Here is a 17101-nt window from a genome sequence, read left to right as displayed (position 1 = left end):
TGTCTATACACATACAAAAGTTAATACATAAAACGATATAACAAACATACTACAACAAACATTATAAGACGGATGGAATGTATAAAGCAGCACGGTAAATAAATGAGTTTCTGTAAACTTACGTTCGGTATATTTTGTGGGGATTTCTTAGATTTCTGCTCGATGTTGTGCAGGAGACGTTTAAGTACAGCATACAAAGGGTGATTCTGATCACTGTAAATCTTATTAGCCATTCTTGTAAACTCAGTTCTTGCAGCAGCATTTACTTTTTCTAAAGTATATTGTAATCTAAATTAAATATAGCTGATGTGTATTTAAGAAACTTCATTCTTCTTTCTTTGCTTTTTTGCAATATACAATGGTACCAGACAGGCACTGTATATATCACATGTGCCAGGGTAGAATAATAGGCTTTCAGTATATTGAAAACATTTTCCTTAGCATTTTGGTTAAAGAAAGACACAAAGTAAGTCACACTAGATATATACTTTTTTAATACAATTGATGCTTTGCAAGAAAAGGTCAAACTGTCGTCGCTGTATACTCCCAGTACTCAGTTTTCGAGGTTCTAGCCAACTCAGATCCCTCAATAATAATACGTTGCGATCTTGATAGAATGAGACCTTCATGTTTTATGGTTTTATTTTCAAAATCAAAATTCCTTTATTTGGGGGGTTTACGCAATAAAGTCTTGCGGTCACATGTTGGAACTATGCCACTTACAGAACACTGAAAATTTCACTTTTCAGTTTTAACAGAGCTCTTAGGAATTGTGCATGATAGAGCAGTATCTTCGGCATATTTTGTAACAGAAATGTGTGAGTTTAAACTAATTTCATCAGTAGTAAATACTATAGCAGATAATGGGCCGCCCCCCCCCAAGGCACACCAACCTTTATTTCCGATAACCCTTTACAAGGACGGCGGAAGCACTTTTAATCTGGGGGGGGGGGCACCGACATCAAAGGGCACTTTGCAGAAATTCGATTGGACTGATGCAGCCTTATATTTAGTACCTTTTATAACTCTTATTATCTTATTTGCGTATACACATCACTCTATCAACGCCGCCGCCCCCCCCCCCCCCCCTCAAGGAAATTATGCATACTAGCACTGCAATATCCAATGTGCAAATTGGGAAACAAGGAACAGGTTTTCTTTTGAGACAAGATGAGGTGAAATCATGCTAGTTGCTAATGTAGGAATCTTCCGAATTAGAGTTTATTTCTTATCAATATCTTAACAAATTTTTTTCCATTCGAAATAGCTTTGAGTTTGACCCACAGAAATTCATTAAAAGTCAGGGGCGTAGCCAGGATTTGCAAAGTTGTATGCACGACTATCTGAGCGGAGCGCCACCATCAGTTGGCGCGGAGCGTGCAAGAAAATTTTTACAGTTTTACAAACCCCTCAGATGGCTGGAAACGGCCTTTCCCGAGGGCACATTCTCGTTCCCTGGCCTCTTGCTAACTTGAGACACCTAAATTTGTATGTAGAAAAAGGGCACATTTTTAACCTGACGAAAAGTGGGGGGGGCACGTGCCCCCTGTGCCCCCCCCCCGGTTCCGCCGCCCTTGACCCTTTATCCAACTTAATTTGTCTGGACCATCCTTGAAGAAATTGTGTCAGCCAATGAATAAGCAATGTTTCTTTGATGCATCGTCAAACGGTAAAAGATCTTTCAGAAATTGATTTGGCAAGACAGTATTAAACCCACATGCAAAGTCAATAAAAATACCCTTTGTTATATAATTCTTTCCTTAAAGTATAAAAGAGACACAATATCATGGATTAATCAAACGTTTAATATCTGCAATACATGGATTCTTCGAGTGGCTTGCAAATTCCGTACTGGAACAGCAAGTGCCTCCTCCTTTCTTTTGTCGAGCAACCTTATGGGTTAACAATCCCAATGTATGGAAACCAGGGCTAAGGGTGTATCAGTTTTGTGATGTTCATTTGGTTTATATGTCCATATTCTGACTTGGTTTACTTTTCCAAAAGGTCTGGTATAACTTCCCCTATGACCCTGGACTTCTTAGCCTGTAGAAGAAAACATCCAAGGTTCTGTCAAATCTGAAGGTTGCTATACAAATTTTCTAGTAATTCGGTCTAAACGCCCCCCCCCCCCCTTCTCGTCCTTTGTAGCAAAGTAACTAGTTAAGAATAAACTATGTTAGTATACCTTCCAAAGTTTCATGTAAAAGTGTGTGACCTTCAACTATGTAACTATAGGTATAACTAAGCCAGTTAAAGGTAGTTTATAAGTTAGACTAGTGCAATGCTTGCGATGAGCAAAGCCGCCTACAGCTAAGAGAAACCGTACTTCTTTAGGGAGATGTTACATTATTAACGTTTCTTATATATGAAACTGAAGACTGGAAGAAGTCTTAAGTGGAAATGAGCTGGTGTTTGTATGTTTTAATTTGTCATAATACTGGTATTTGTTTATTGAACTGTTCACATTCACATTGAAAAGGATGCAGGAAACCAAAATAATTAAATTATATCGCCCCTCCCCACACCCCCACCATCCCAAGTGGCACTATGACATGACACATTGGCAAAGAAATTGGCGGGCGTCCCCAACACACACTCCCCCCCCCCCCGGATATACGCGCCTGATATAACCAAATATTTGCTGATATCAGCAAATGAATAGGTGATATCAGCAAATTAATTAATGATATCAACAATTCTTTGCTGATATCAACAACTCCAACTTTTCTCTCATCTATTTACTGATATCAACAAATCAAGTGATGATATCGGTAATTGATTTAATGACATCAGCAAATGAACCGTACATATTAATAATGCATGCTTTTGTTGATATCACCAATTCATAAGCTGATGTCACCTAATCATTTTCATCTTCCGTACATCTTGCAATTGGTACGATGCAGTGTCATACAAATGCATATAGGCTAGCATAGCCGATGTAGCTTATGTTTGTGCACTACTTCAGATTTAGCGGGATTTTGCGGATGGGGTTCCGTTGATGGCGCTTTTTGTAAACGTTCGTTCGATACGCTTGAAATACTGATATCAGCAAATGAATTGTTGATATCAGCAGATCATTTGCTGATATCAGAAATTCGGTACTTCATAACACCAATTAATTAATGATATGTTGGAAATGGTGATATCAGCAAATGAATTGTTGATCTCAGCAATTATTTGATGATATGATCAAATGATTTGATGATATCAGCAATTTGTTGGTGATATCAATTAATAAATGCATTGCTGATATCACCAAATAATTGTTTATTTCATCAAATATCGAATAAAAGGTAAAACGTATTGCCATGCGGTCGTGACGAGAGTGACTATAGTGAAGCAATGACATATGAATAATCCTAACCAATTTCTGTGGAATAATCATATTTAAAAACAAAATAATATGAAGAAATCGTAATCTTGCCCTCGCTGTACTACGAAAAAAAAATATTGCTCGCGGTACCTGTCAAATCCACTGTGGTAGAGGTCAATGGTCAAATCATATGCGTACATCCGTCTATGGCAAGCCATGTGGGACAAACACCGCATAATATATCCGCGTATTAATTCGAATATATACGCGCGTATTAATTCGAATATACATGTGTTGTACATGTGTAAAGTTTCGCTTTCTGAAGCGATCTCGCGAGCCCGCCAATACATTTATCTTTGGTAAATGTACACAGCAAGAGCGGAAATGTTTTTAAAAAAAAAAGTGTATATACTAATTAATCCGTGCATATATTGGATTTAATCCCCATATGTATTTTATTTAATACGTGTATATATTCGAATTAATACGTGTATATATTCGAATTAATACGTGTATATCTTCGAATTAATACGTGTATATATTCGAATTAATACGCGGATATATTTAAGCCATATGATTGGCTAATAATATATACGCGTATATATTCCAATTAATACGCGTATTAATTCCAATTAATACGGGGATATATTATGCAGTGTTTGTCCCACATGGCTTGCCATACCCGTCGACACTATTAATAGTACATATACATAAAACCTAAATATAAAGTTAGCTTTGGATGGAGAGTACGGTCGGGAAAAACTGCCACTACTACACTAGTAGTACTGATGTTACCTCGCGTGCAGAATACATTACGATTTGTAACTGTTGCTTTTAATCACTACTTGAGACAACCAATCTATCGGACGTTTTTGATAGGGAAAATGTCTCAGATCGAGGATTCTACTGATTCTGATCCAGAGACAGTTCCAGGGTTGCGACGCTTCCACACATATGAGCCCACACGGAATACTAATGTCTCTGTGTTACGGGATAGAGGTAGGGTAGGCCTAACGTTAGGCTATTTGACAGTCTTCCTGTTATTGTATTCATGTATTGTTATTGTAAGTTTTACCCTAGTTGTAGTAGGCCTAATATTAGCCCAAGAGCCTGTCAATTGCAAATTTTGCATTAAGCTAGAGCTAACTCTAAATTAGACTCTGCTTTGTAGGCAATCCCAAACCCGTTTGAGCCTAACGTGGACAATTTTCACATAGGCTATCTAACACATACTGGCCTAAGCTAGTGGCGTTAAAACTTAAAAATAGATGAAGTAAGCGGTGCTTACTTACCCCATACCTAGGTTAAATATGCCTGATGTAAGTATTTTGCTCACCGTACGAATACAGTTTAGGCAGGATCCAGATCTGGTGACTTGTACACACCCCTTTCCTTTCTTTATAACCCCCCACCTCTCACACAACACACACAGAGAAAATTAATCTAGTTAATATCCAGCCCAACCTTGCATGTAGATTAAATATGCCTCAGAATGCATAATTTCACGTCTGTAATAATTTCTCTTCAGAGGACCTAATATCCCTTAGCCTACATCACATCAGCTTCAACCAGAGTACCAAATACCCCATGTTGTTTCAATGTATTGTATGTACGTAGCAACCTCTATTTCGCCAGTTGCTAAATAATCCATGAAAGCGATTCCGGTGGTATAACTTACAGTAGCAAGCGTGATCAGGTAAATAAGCAAGCGTACAGTACCATGCTTATTCACCTGACAACCTGATAAATAGCCACAAAGTCAGGGTTGGCCGGTTTTTACCGCCCGGTAAAAACAAGTTTTTTACCGGTTTTAACCGGGAGGTTTTTCCCACCTATAAGTGGGAAAAACTGGGAAAAACCGGGAAAAACCTCAAATTATATAGAATTCCTAAAAACTCATGTGGAACTTGTGGAGGAGCATAGAATCTACAAGAAAATGGCATCTTATGGTAGGGGGTTGGGTTACATCCAAAGAACAGCTATGATCTATAACTTGTGAGTTTACTGATTAGACTATTACAAATAATTCAAATAAATAATATATTGGATGCTCAAATCAACCAACTTTATTTTCCTATCGAGATGCATAATTCCATTATCTAGAGAATGGACTCGTATCAAACTGTTGGTGCCTCCTAGGGCTATGGTTCGTCATATGTATGCCACATTAGTCCGCTCAGATCCAAATGATGATTCACATCCAAGAACGGTCACTTCATGTCTGCGATAAATTGTACTCTGTTCACACTTCGCACTAGGCACTGTACTATGCTTATATTGCTTATAGGCACTGTACTAAGTGACTGTTGTGACATCAACTAATTTGAGAATAAGTAACAATTGGAACACTTACTTGTGTTGTTGATACTCCTACCTCTTCAGTTAGCCTATGCACAGGAAGTGCCCAGTATCACCTCACCTGTCCACCTCAAAGTGTTTAATCACTCATGCATGAAGTTGTATAATAATTGGACCATGTTTGCATCAAGGTAAACAGTTTGGTTGTGTGAATGGCTCCATAGGGCCATTGTGCGTTTAATACTTTAATTGGGCCCATGTGCCTTACAAAGTTTCAAAGCAGTTTCTATTGAGCCCCCTGGATTGAAGTTCACCTCAATAGACTGTTGCCTACTGTATTAATGGAATGAACTTTCTGAGCACATAATATTATATTATTATATGGTTCCTTGTCCCTTTGAGGCTTTGGATGCCATGGTTCGCCACTTCGTTCTATCCTCCGCTGTTCATGCCACATAATAGGCCTGAAGAATTTAGGAGGGGTGAATGTCCCAGTGTAGACCTATAATGGTTTGGGCAATAGGCAATGCATACTGCTAAAGAGATCGTGACAGAATAACTATACATGTGCAATACGAAAAATACTCTTTTTTCCACAAAAAGTAGAATAAGAATGTGATAAAATAGCTCAAAATGAAGCTAAGAAACTCCCATATTCAATAAAATATGCCTGTCATGAAACAATATCGTGCCTTCTGATGACCCTGCATTTTACGGACAATTAATACTAGTTTTTGAGACGGAGGCGGTTTTTACTGGTATTTACCAGTTTTTCCCGGTTTTTACCTGGTTTTTACTGCTTATTGGGAAAAACAGGTTTTTCCCAGGAAAATGCCAACCCTGCACAAAGAAATAGTTATCCTAGGCCAACTGAATGGTTCTGATGGATACCATCTGCAAATTTGCAAAATCACTGTGTTATTTATAAAGACATGTTAAACAATTAAATACTACATGAGATTACAATAATGATCTCTACTTGAGCTCTCATGATGTTCTATAGAGCCTTTAGAATAAAGGGCCACTTTGTAGACCTACAGTACCTTATCATCGGGATACATTGATAACCAGTGAACTCAGTAAATTATCACAACTCTACCTAAATTTATGGTCAGTTCTAATAACTATTCCTGCTAGATCCTATTGCAAACAAGTCCTAGGCTTAATATGTCTGTAGTGCCCCATGACTACAGTACAAGTATGTTGCTTAAATGCAACAACTTGTAACATTACTGTCCCCTGTGTAGAAAGGGAAGTTGTGCTACAGGCTATGATGTGCCCTCAATTATCATAACTTTAGGCCTTGTTGACACATTTCAACAAGAAGCACTCATTGTACTGTAAGTCGTAGTTGAATTGTCTCTAAGAATATCACCTATATTTGAATCACTGTTTTGATCACAAAATGTTATGATTTGAGACAATTTATGAATTGTGTGGGAAGTTAACATCTCACAGTATGTTTGTTTTCTCCGCATTGAGAGTTGCTAATAAAGTAAAATGTGCATTCACACCACAGTAATTTCTTCATGGCAAACTTGCATATGTTGTGGTGGTCCCTTTGACCACATTCATCAGTAAAGCTTTTTGTGAGTGTAAACTATATATATATATAAGTAAAAATTTGTTAAAAGTAGCCATTGCGTAAAAAGTTATTCACATACTGTAATGGGAGAGGGGTCGGATCTTGCTGGGGTTGGGCTCGCCTATAGTGGTTAGGGAAAAAGGACACATTTGTTCAACTTTGAATAAACTTAAGAATAAACTTTGAATAAACTTAAGAATAAAATTGCATCGGGTAACTTGTGAGCAAGTACGGGCCTTTTTTGGGGCGTGTTCTTATGTCGTCGAGATCTATACGTAATATTTACTACATCATTTAAGAGCCTCAATTGAATCAGTTAAAAGTGCAGCATGTTTATTCTTGCATTTTCTCTCTATGAACTGGTTTACATTCGACTTTACATTGGTTTCTGATATTCACAGCGTATTCATAGCCCATTACATTTTCATAGACGTTATGTAAGGGAGTTGTATTATTGTATACCCCGTACAGAAGTGTGCACTGCATGATGTCTAAGCCAGCATATATATGGTAACTAGTCTAAGGCAAAATTTCACATTTCAGAATTTGAGAAAATTTTGTTGTATACTAGTTACAGCTTCATCTTTTGACACATGATAGACCTATCACTATGGGCTTCCGCTGCGCTCAATCCATTGTTTGACAGGGGTCATTATTTAACTTAGTTTTGTGTGTACCTGTAGAGGTATTCTAAAGTGCATGTTTTCACAGAGGACTGTAGGGACGCAAGATTTTCTTTTAAATTCCTGGTAACAATACTGTATTGAATTAATCAAACAAACCTTCATATACATACTTCATATGATCACATGTCGTTGTAAAATATGTTCTGACCTGAATTTCTTTTCTTTCCACCTTATAAAGATATCTACCTGAAAAAGAGTCTGTTTGAGATAGCCGAGGAGGCAAGATGGCGAATCTCAGAAGTGTTGACGATTAATGATTTGGCAACTTGGCCAGAGTACGCTGAAGATTTAGAACTAACAGAGGCAGCCAACAGTACAAGTGAGTGATGTTTCACAGACAAGGATTTTCTTAGATGCCATAGATGGCCTCATCTAGTTTGAGTCTTTTGTTGTCTTTGTTATGAATCCTTGGTTGAATGTCAATGGTTTGGCCTAATTCTGGACATCTTCCCTTACACTTGCCATACAGTATATGCATGCATGTTTTTTGATCATGGATCAATTGATTACATGTTCAATTAAGCTACATAAGTTTGTAAGTTATCGGACTAGAAATTTCGACCATGGATATTGTATGTGCCTCAAGTTAGATTCAAGTATGCAGTAGTTGTTAAATATTTTTACAAACACTTGAATGTCATTTGACAATGTATGAATTCGGTGTGGGTTCCATTTTTTGAGCCTTTGGACTGCCCAGTTTTCTATGCTTTAGCCAACAAATGACAGATTAGCATTATATTTTGTCTTCTGTTCGTTCAAATGTTTGTGTATAGAGAATTTGTTTGGTTGCAAAGTATGAATCCAAATTTCTACCATTCCTCTACTGTCGCTTGTCTCTCTCTCTCTCTCTTTAGGTGCATCAAATACTAATACAGATTTAAGCAAGAAAATCGTCCTCTGGCAAGGTGATATTACCAAGCTTAATGTAGATGCAATAGTGAATGCTGCTAATAACTCCTTGCTCGGTGGAGGTGGAGGTATGTCCAGTCGACGGCATTTTTGTGAATCAATATAATAAATAGTTTTACTGCATATTGTTGTTTTTAAGATATTGACCACAAACAGGGCTAAGAGCCACCTTTTTCTATTTTGATCATCATCTGAATACATATTATCTCTTTCTGGTGTTAATCTTTGTCAGCATTCGCTTTAAGTGATATGCTAGTTGTTTCATTCCATTTATTTGTTTCTCCTCAATGTAGAGGTATAACAGTAAATAGTTACTGTACGAACATTAATTATGTTAATTAACAACGAGGACAAAAGTGGCCTAAAAACCTTACAAGGCATAAAGAGTAGTGCCACTTTCCATGCAAAGTAAAATAAATCAAAACACAAAACAAAGAACCAACCGCAGAGTATTAGGCAAATAATTCCAACAAATTAATCACATAAACTTTGTTTTGTAATGTTAGTCCTAGGACGTGGCTTGTGCATCTTGTCGGCCTGTCTCGTATTTTGTATGTGAAATTTGGTGTTGTAAGTAATAAAAAATCTTTGAAGACGGGAGGATTAATGTTATTGATAGAACGATAAGCAAAAGTGGCTATATGAACATTGATTAAATCAGGAAGTTTGAGAGTATTGACTGAAGCGTATACTGTAGCTTGATACGTAGTGTGATCATTGTAGTTGGCAGACGATGTGGCGAATTGCTCTCTTTTCTGGAGAGTCAAAAGTGTTTTGATATTGTAATATGCTGTACTAAACCAAACAGTCATGCAATAAGTCAAGTGAGGTTATATCAGATTGAAGTACAATGAACAAAGAATATTCTTGGGTAGTGATAATGCTACAGTTTTAATAGAACGAATTCCAACACACCTAGCATTATTCATTGTTATAGCCTTAAATATGATTATTCCAGGTCAGGTAACAAATTTATATTCAAAGGGCTCAAACATTGATTTGATTTCAGTGGATGGTGCAATCCATAGAAGCGCTGGATCAAAGCTTCTTTCAGAGTGCAGAACATTGAACGGATGTGTGACAGGAGATGCTAAAATTACAGCAGGTGACCATCGAATCTTTTTTCTTTGCAGGCTGATCCCCAACACAGTCGATATAAATACTATTAAGTATATATATTTTTCATCTTCCCTAAGTATTTGTTTTATAAAATTCACATTCTATATGAAGAGAAACTGGGGGACTGGGGGTGATACCTGATTGTACACTATGAAGGGTACTGTACTTTGACTTCTAACTGGCACCCCATACCCCCTCCCCCCCACACCTCCCAAGAAAGAAATTGATATAAAGTTTAGGTTTTGACACCAACTAATTCCTGGATGGCTCGGTTGGTAGAGTACACCAATATACAGAAACTATAGGAAAATTTTGACATTTAGTGGTAGGCTTTATTTTTCTATTTTTTATTTATTTTATCCTGTGTGCTTTAATTTCTGTTTTTGTTTACTCAACAGCTTATCTTCTTCCATCTCAATGTAAGTTATAATCACATTTATTCTCAAATTTCTTTATTTTCTACCACACGCTATTCTGACCAAAAGTTCTATGCCCTTCTGTGAATATGTATTTCCTTGTAGGATACGTATATATCTTAAAAACAACGACATCTACAGTCTGGCAAGTCATACATTCAAGGAAGTATGGGATGAAGAATACCGAATTCTTACTTTTCGTAGTATGCTTAATAATCGTACCGACCTGGCTTAATCAATGCGAGATTACATCAACAGTGGTTTTAAAACGTTATCTGCAAGTAGTTTGCATATATATCCTTGTTAATGTGGGGGGGGGGTGCTCTGTAGCTCTGAAATAGCTGTCTGCCTGCTGGCCTGGTTGCAACAGCTGCAGAACCCCTCCACTTGTTTTAAGTTTTGATTTTGTTTACTCTTGCCAGTCGTGGTCCACACAGTCGGCCCTATCTGCCGCTCCCTCCACAGCGTGGTCAGTCAAGATAGTAAGATGCTCCTCACCAGTTGCTACAGGACATGTCTGGACAAAGTTTTGGAACACAATGAACTCAACAAAAGGAGCCCAGATACAGCTTCGAAAGATGAAGAGAGGCCGGGGGTCTCTGCAGAGGATGATGATAGTAATGCTTCTATATCCAAGAGATTGCAACGCTTTGAGCCACCCATTCGAAGTATAGCATTTCCATGCATTTCAACTGGCATTTATGGTAATTTGTTTTTGTTTTTTGTTCTTTTTGTATGTTTGACTCTTACAAACATTATTTACCTCATTGGTGCTTCAAGGTTGTAGTACAGTGGATATAATTTCTTGTATATTTGGACATGGTTTTGCAAGAAATCAGGGAAGTTTGTTCTAACTCTGGAAAAGGTAGGGAGAAAGAAAACACTTGTTTTAAGGAGAAAGTCCTTTCATTCTGAATCTTATTCTGGAAAAGTGATGATTTAATTTAATTCTCTTACAACTGACTTAGCAAACACATAAGTGAGCTGGGCTTGATAGTAAAACAGTAAATATTGTTTTTGGTCTTAAAATAGTCTGGAATTAAGATCACAGGAACCGTGCTCACAGCATCCTATTTGTCTGTTCTTACATGTATTGAAGATATGACAGTCTCTTTACTGTATGTATCATGCCTGATTGATCATCCTACTACCTGATCCCTACCCTAGCCAACCTGTACTTTGCTTTCAAATGTTTGGTTTTGCTTTATCTTTCTGACGATGTGTCTAGGTTATCCACAGGAGGCGGCTGCTGAAGTTGCGCTGAAGACGATACGTGAGTGGATAGAGGAGCACCCCGACGAGGTATTCTGACAGAATTGTCACTTTCATGCGATAAGTTGCAAGCAATTTCAAGTAATATTTTGTGATATCCTCAGTGACATCTTGTTTACATTTTTCAAGCAGCTTTTAACATTTTGTCGGCAATTTTACCAACCTAGGGAATATCATTCAAAGAACAATTTCAGTTGATCAAACTAAGACACCTACCAAGATATTTTCACCAAATAAAAAAATAATGAACAAGTTCTTATTGAATAGGATTGACATCTTGTCAACAAGACACTATTCTTTTGAATTTGTTGCATTTAAACAACCACCTTCAAACAGAACAATGTCGAAAGCTAAAGGCTCTTTCACTTCATTATTTGAAATACAATTTGATAAGTGAACTACTTTGTTATTGGAAAGAAAGTTAATCAAACTTAACTCAAGAAGATGTTTTGAGATAGTACAAAAGAAGGAAAAAACACACATGATCTAGAAGAGAAGTTAAATGTACATCATGATGGTATCTGCATGCTTCTTGACTTGCTCATTCTGTCAGAATTAGAAAATAATTTCAATAAAAGTGGTTTTTATTCACTACAACTGCTCAAAATACAACATAAACAAATGCTCTCCTGATGTAGCTGAACCATATCCCTGTCCTACCACAGGAGAGAGAGAAAAAATAATAACCTAAAATTAAACTAAGTATCACTAGATACAGTGAAGAGATGATGCTGTAAGAACTCAGTCATGTAGAGGACAAATATGTTTTCAGGCCGAAATCATCAAAAGGATGAATTCCCAATTGAAGCATATAGAAGCATCATACGGTGGTAACAAAAAGTCAGGGAAATTCAGTACATTTTTCCATTTCTGAGACATGATAAACAGTTAATTTTATTTTCACTTTTGCATATGCATCACTATTTGCATTGTGAGCACTACGTTGAAAAAGCAGTCTCGTTTACAAAATGACAGGACAATATGTCTAGCTAGGATTCCTTCTTACATCATTATTCTATGTTTTCTCTATTTGTTTAGCTGGATGCTGTTATCTTTTGTGTCTTTCTGGATTCAGATGTGAGGATTTATGAGAAACTTCTTCCTGTCTATTTCCCTTTACCAGGTAAAGACATATCTTAGTAATTAAGAAATCCAAAATGTTCGAAAAAACAATCTTGATTTATTGTGAAGTCCTATCAATATTCTTTCCATTTCTCTTTTCATTTTCTGTATCTGTTATTAAATTTCTCTTTAGAAATTTCTTTTGTGACAAACTTTCCACTTGACACTGCTACAGTATCTGTACTCAATGTGGTTACACAACCCCCCCCCCCCCCCCCATTTCTGGCTAATGGGAAATTTCATATGTAGAGAAAATAGAACTGTTAATCATTCTCTTATTAAATGCATTTGTTGCTAAGTCACAAAAGTTTCTTCAAAGCAAATATGTATATATCATTCTGACCATACTACTTACAAATTCCTCAGAAATAGTACCTGCATAGTAGAACATTTGTTAACTTTTTGAATTTCCATCATACCTCTCCATAGTTTCATAATAGTCCAAATTCAAGGAGGTAGTCTTAGCATTTCTCTGTTTGGAATGTTATATACTTTGGCCATTTTAAAGTTTGGGACATTATCCTGATCATGTATCATCAGTGGGCAGTTTAATACTTTAAAGTTTTTTTAGTGTAATATTTTCCAGTATTATTGAAAAAGAATAATCTGATAATATTCAAATGTATAATGTATATTAAAAGGAACAATGGGAATGAGAACAAGGATATTGAAGTGCTGAAAAAGGGTGTCTCGTTGATCTCATGCCAAATTCTTGTTTTTTTAGTCAGTTTCATAGGAATGACCCTTTTGATATCAATTTGTTTTTCCTCCAATCTATGTAACTCAGTCGCACATGACAATATAGTTTCAAACAAGACAATGAAACAACTGTATTAAATATTTAATGGAGAGAATTCCTCGAAGAGTTGTCGATCTCTTCTTCCAATGTTTGCATTTTCAGATAACCCTCAGTGCAGATCGAGTGAAGATGAGACGTAAGCCCACCGCACTGCAGTTTTCCAGATTTGCTCTCTGTGGTAGGAAGCATACCACCCACCTTCATCCTTGAGGCAATTTTCTTAGCCAATGATCAGTGTACAGTTGTGATTATGTAGAGCACGATGATTCTGCTTCATGTGGGGATGGTTGCTTTCCATATCTTAAAGAGAATCAGAAAAATAAGACAGTACCAGCATGGTAGGATCCCAAGATCGAGCACCTGCATGAACTTATATAAAGTTATTACACTATTGAGACACATATGATTGATAACCCTGGTCCGTGTAGCGGTTCATCAGTGGTTCAAATTCCAGTCATGCGATGACGATGTTTGTCATTTGAGTATCACGCTTAAGGAAAATTCTGTAAGAGAAAACGGAGAGCCTAGCAAAAGACATTAAAAATGATTGGTGAGGAATACTGTTAAGTTTTAAGAAATCAGTAAGTTTCTGTTAACCAGAATACAGGAACTGTCTGTTTTCTTTTAGTTTAGTGGGTAGGTTTTCCCGTGGTTCTAGCCCTCCAGAAATTGATCCCAACTTTTCTTGCCACCTTTTCTAGCTCAGCAATGGAAAGATCAGTCACTTCTTTGAATGTAAGAAAGCGCATCCAGTTACATCATGCATGTTTGCAACTTGTGTTTTTAAGCGGGCGCATTCCACCATCGTGAAATTTGCTCCTGTTTATCACAAGATTAATATTCTGTTCTCTTTGAAGGCATGGATGTGATTGAGAGGAGTGATGGTCCTCGAGTATCTCTTCTCCTAAACACATCACCCATATCATGGTTGTCTGTGACAATAACATTAAAGTGCCTAGCGGTTGATGGGCCATGCCCTGTGATCAATGGAAATAATATGATGTTTGTGAACGCCATATATAGTATAGAAGTGTGGTATAATTTTTTTGAATTTATAGAGGATCTGCTTTATCCATAGAGGCAGATATGGAAAGATATGATTCTTACATAATTTCGGGAATATTATTGCCACTTGAGGAACTTGACTGGATAGCTGACACATTTGGCCATTCATGGCACCTTCAATTTTCCATACCATGAAATATGTTTTATGCCATGCGAGTCTGTACGTTTGTATCTTGTAGACAAACCTCTGTACTTGGCAGTAAACAATTTTCGTACGCTGCTTCTGCGAGGCCTAAAGTGGTCTTAATTGACCCAAGTCTTTTGTACCACATTTACTTCCATACGTGTACTCTGACATCCAAGCCACAAAAAAATATGGAAAAAATGCCAAGAAAGATGTTCTCCTGTTGCTCTTTGGCACTTTTACTGAATACTCAGGCCAATTGTATTGAATAGACTCTATATGGAGTGTGCCGCCGTTAGGGTGCTGTAAATATTGTGTCTGTCTTCTTAATGATGAACTTTAAGCATCCATACCTGTAGAAACAAATTTGTTCATATTATCACTTTACAATTTCATGAATGCATTTACAAGAATCTGCGGGGATGCAACAATTAATTTCTCTTCTTGATCTCAGCACTGTTCCAATGCTGACAAATTAGTAACTTTGTCAACAAAACTGCAACATATTTTAAAGCAAAAGTCGTTTTTACATCTTCCACTTTAACCAAAATCATCGATAGTAAGAAGTTGCAACCTGTTTACATCATCTCTCTCTCTTCCTCTCTTTTCCAATTTTTGTGTTAGTAAACAGACCACTGATCTAGTTGAAACCTTTTTTTTTCTAACTTAAGGGTACATATATGGAGGTCCATATATGATCCTCGTAAGAATTATGAAGTTATTTTCTTTTCGTTCAAACTTTATATATTCCCACTGGAGCTTTTGTCGGCAATTGGTAAAGTCTTTCCAAATCTTCATAGTTGTCAAAATTATTTTAGAGTTTATGCTTCACTTTGACAAAGAGCAATGATGATAAAACCTTGCCTCAGAATATTGTTACTTATGTTGTCTTAAGTTTGCTCCTTTAATAAGCCAGGAAAACTCACTTAAAATCTTTTAAGCGGAAAAAATATGCCCCTATATGGTGATATCTCTTATGGAATGTAATAGTGCAGCATTAGAAGCATGTTAGCGCTGCCACAGTTATACAGCTGAGTATTTAGACACTAGAAAATGGAAACATTAATGTACATACCGTGGTGGATTCTTAGACGTTTTGTGCTCAAAGGTTCACTTTCATTATTTTTCAAAAGTAATCAACTACCCCAGACGATCTAACAATTTTCGTTACAAGAATCAATGTTTGTTGAAGTGTCTAAAACCCCATCCCAATATCCTGCCTTGTATCCCGAGATATGGTTAATTGAACGTGGCCTAATTTGACTGGCTGAAAATCCAGGGGAGTGGATCATAGTTGGTGTGCTTCAAATGCTTTACCTTTTCTGCTATAATCTTCTTGTTGATTTATCCTTGATACCTGATACGTTTGGAATAATTTGAAATCCATCAAATGCGACTGACGATTGCCTCTGTGAATAAATGATTTAGATGAAACATAAATAATAATTTCATCAGCTAAATTGCCATTATGATATCATACTCTGACTGTTCTTGCCAGATCTGCATTACCAAATTATCAAGGGTTTTGAAATATATCATATCATTGCCAACAAAATGCTTCCATGAGGATGTGGTTTTGAGGTGAAGATGCAGAAAATCTCCATAATCTTTGTGAAACAAACAAATTCAGCAAGTGGAATATCCATTGAGGGATATATTTATCCTTCTTTTAGGTTGGGACGTCACATGAGTTTCTGTATCATACAATGCTAGCATTTTCGTTTTCCTTTCTTTAAATAACTTTCAAAATGTTACTCTTTCTGAAACAGAAATATGAAACTGTTTTGTCACTCTAAGTGATATGATTTTATGTAAATAAATATGAAAATCATTATTAATATTAATATTTTAATGTATTCTCTTATACCCACTGTCACTTTAGTCTTGCTTGGTTCTGCATTTCTAGCCAAATATGTGGTGTGTACTTGGTCATATTAAAAGGATACATTTTATTGATGCCCAATCATGGTTGGTGAAAGAGAGATATTTTAATTTGTGTAGGGGGGGGGAGTGGGGATATAAGTGACCTTAGGGTTGCTGGACAAGGTTATATCCAAAATTGTTTGCAAGGTATTGTGGGTTAATGCTGATTGCCTTATCCCTTATCGAGCCTTTAGAATGAAGGGCCACTTTGTAGACCTACCCTATCGTTGAGATACAATGATAACCAGTGAACTCAGTAAATTACCACAACCCTACAATCATATAACAAGTCCTAGACTGAATATTTAGCAACTATTTTTTCGATGTGGGGATGAGAAAAACCTATAAAAATAAAGGATAAAATAAGATCAATAGACTCAATGGGTTTTAGTTTAGAAGAAAAAAAGGATCAGACGGGACACTCAAGTCCCCATCAAGGACCCTATAGGAGAGGGGGAAAAAACTGA

The 17101-nt window shown here is 36.7% G+C and overlaps 1 protein-coding gene across 1 annotated transcript; it reads left to right on the top strand.

The window, feature by feature from the left end:
• Window positions 1-4027: 4027 nt before the first annotated feature.
• On the top strand, window positions 4028-16549 carry LOC139971696 (ADP-ribose glycohydrolase MACROD1-like). Its single transcript, XM_071978401.1, has 9 exons — window positions 4028-4315; window positions 8064-8204; window positions 8740-8862; window positions 9804-9899; window positions 10312-10332; window positions 10752-11033; window positions 11558-11631; window positions 12640-12724; window positions 13625-16549. The coding sequence occupies exons 1-9, from the start codon at window positions 4105-4107 to the stop codon at window positions 13660-13662; spliced, it is 1071 nt and encodes a 356-aa protein (XP_071834502.1). The 5' UTR covers window positions 4028-4104; the 3' UTR covers window positions 13663-16549.
• The last annotated feature ends 552 nt before the right edge of the window (window positions 16550-17101 follow it).

The sequence above is a fragment of the Apostichopus japonicus genome, chromosome 8 (assembly GCF_037975245.1).
Source record: "Apostichopus japonicus isolate 1M-3 chromosome 8, ASM3797524v1, whole genome shotgun sequence".
Classification (NCBI taxonomy): Eukaryota; Metazoa; Echinodermata; class Holothuroidea; order Aspidochirotida; family Stichopodidae; genus Apostichopus; species Apostichopus japonicus.
This window is presented reverse-complemented; position numbering and strand designations above follow the sequence as displayed.

Excerpts from the sequence above, each read along its gene's own strand:
- LOC139971696 (XM_071978401.1), top strand. The coding sequence starts at position 4,105 with ATGTTACCTCGCGTGCAGAATACATTACGATTTGTAACTGTTGCTTTT. Across the intron at positions 8,863-9,803 it reads CTTGCTCGGTGGAGGTGGAG|TGGATGGTGCAATCCATAGA; the intron begins GTATGTCCAGTC and ends ATTTGATTTCAG. Across the intron at positions 11,632-12,639 it reads TAGAGGAGCACCCCGACGAG|CTGGATGCTGTTATCTTTTG; the intron begins GTATTCTGACAG and ends CTATTTGTTTAG.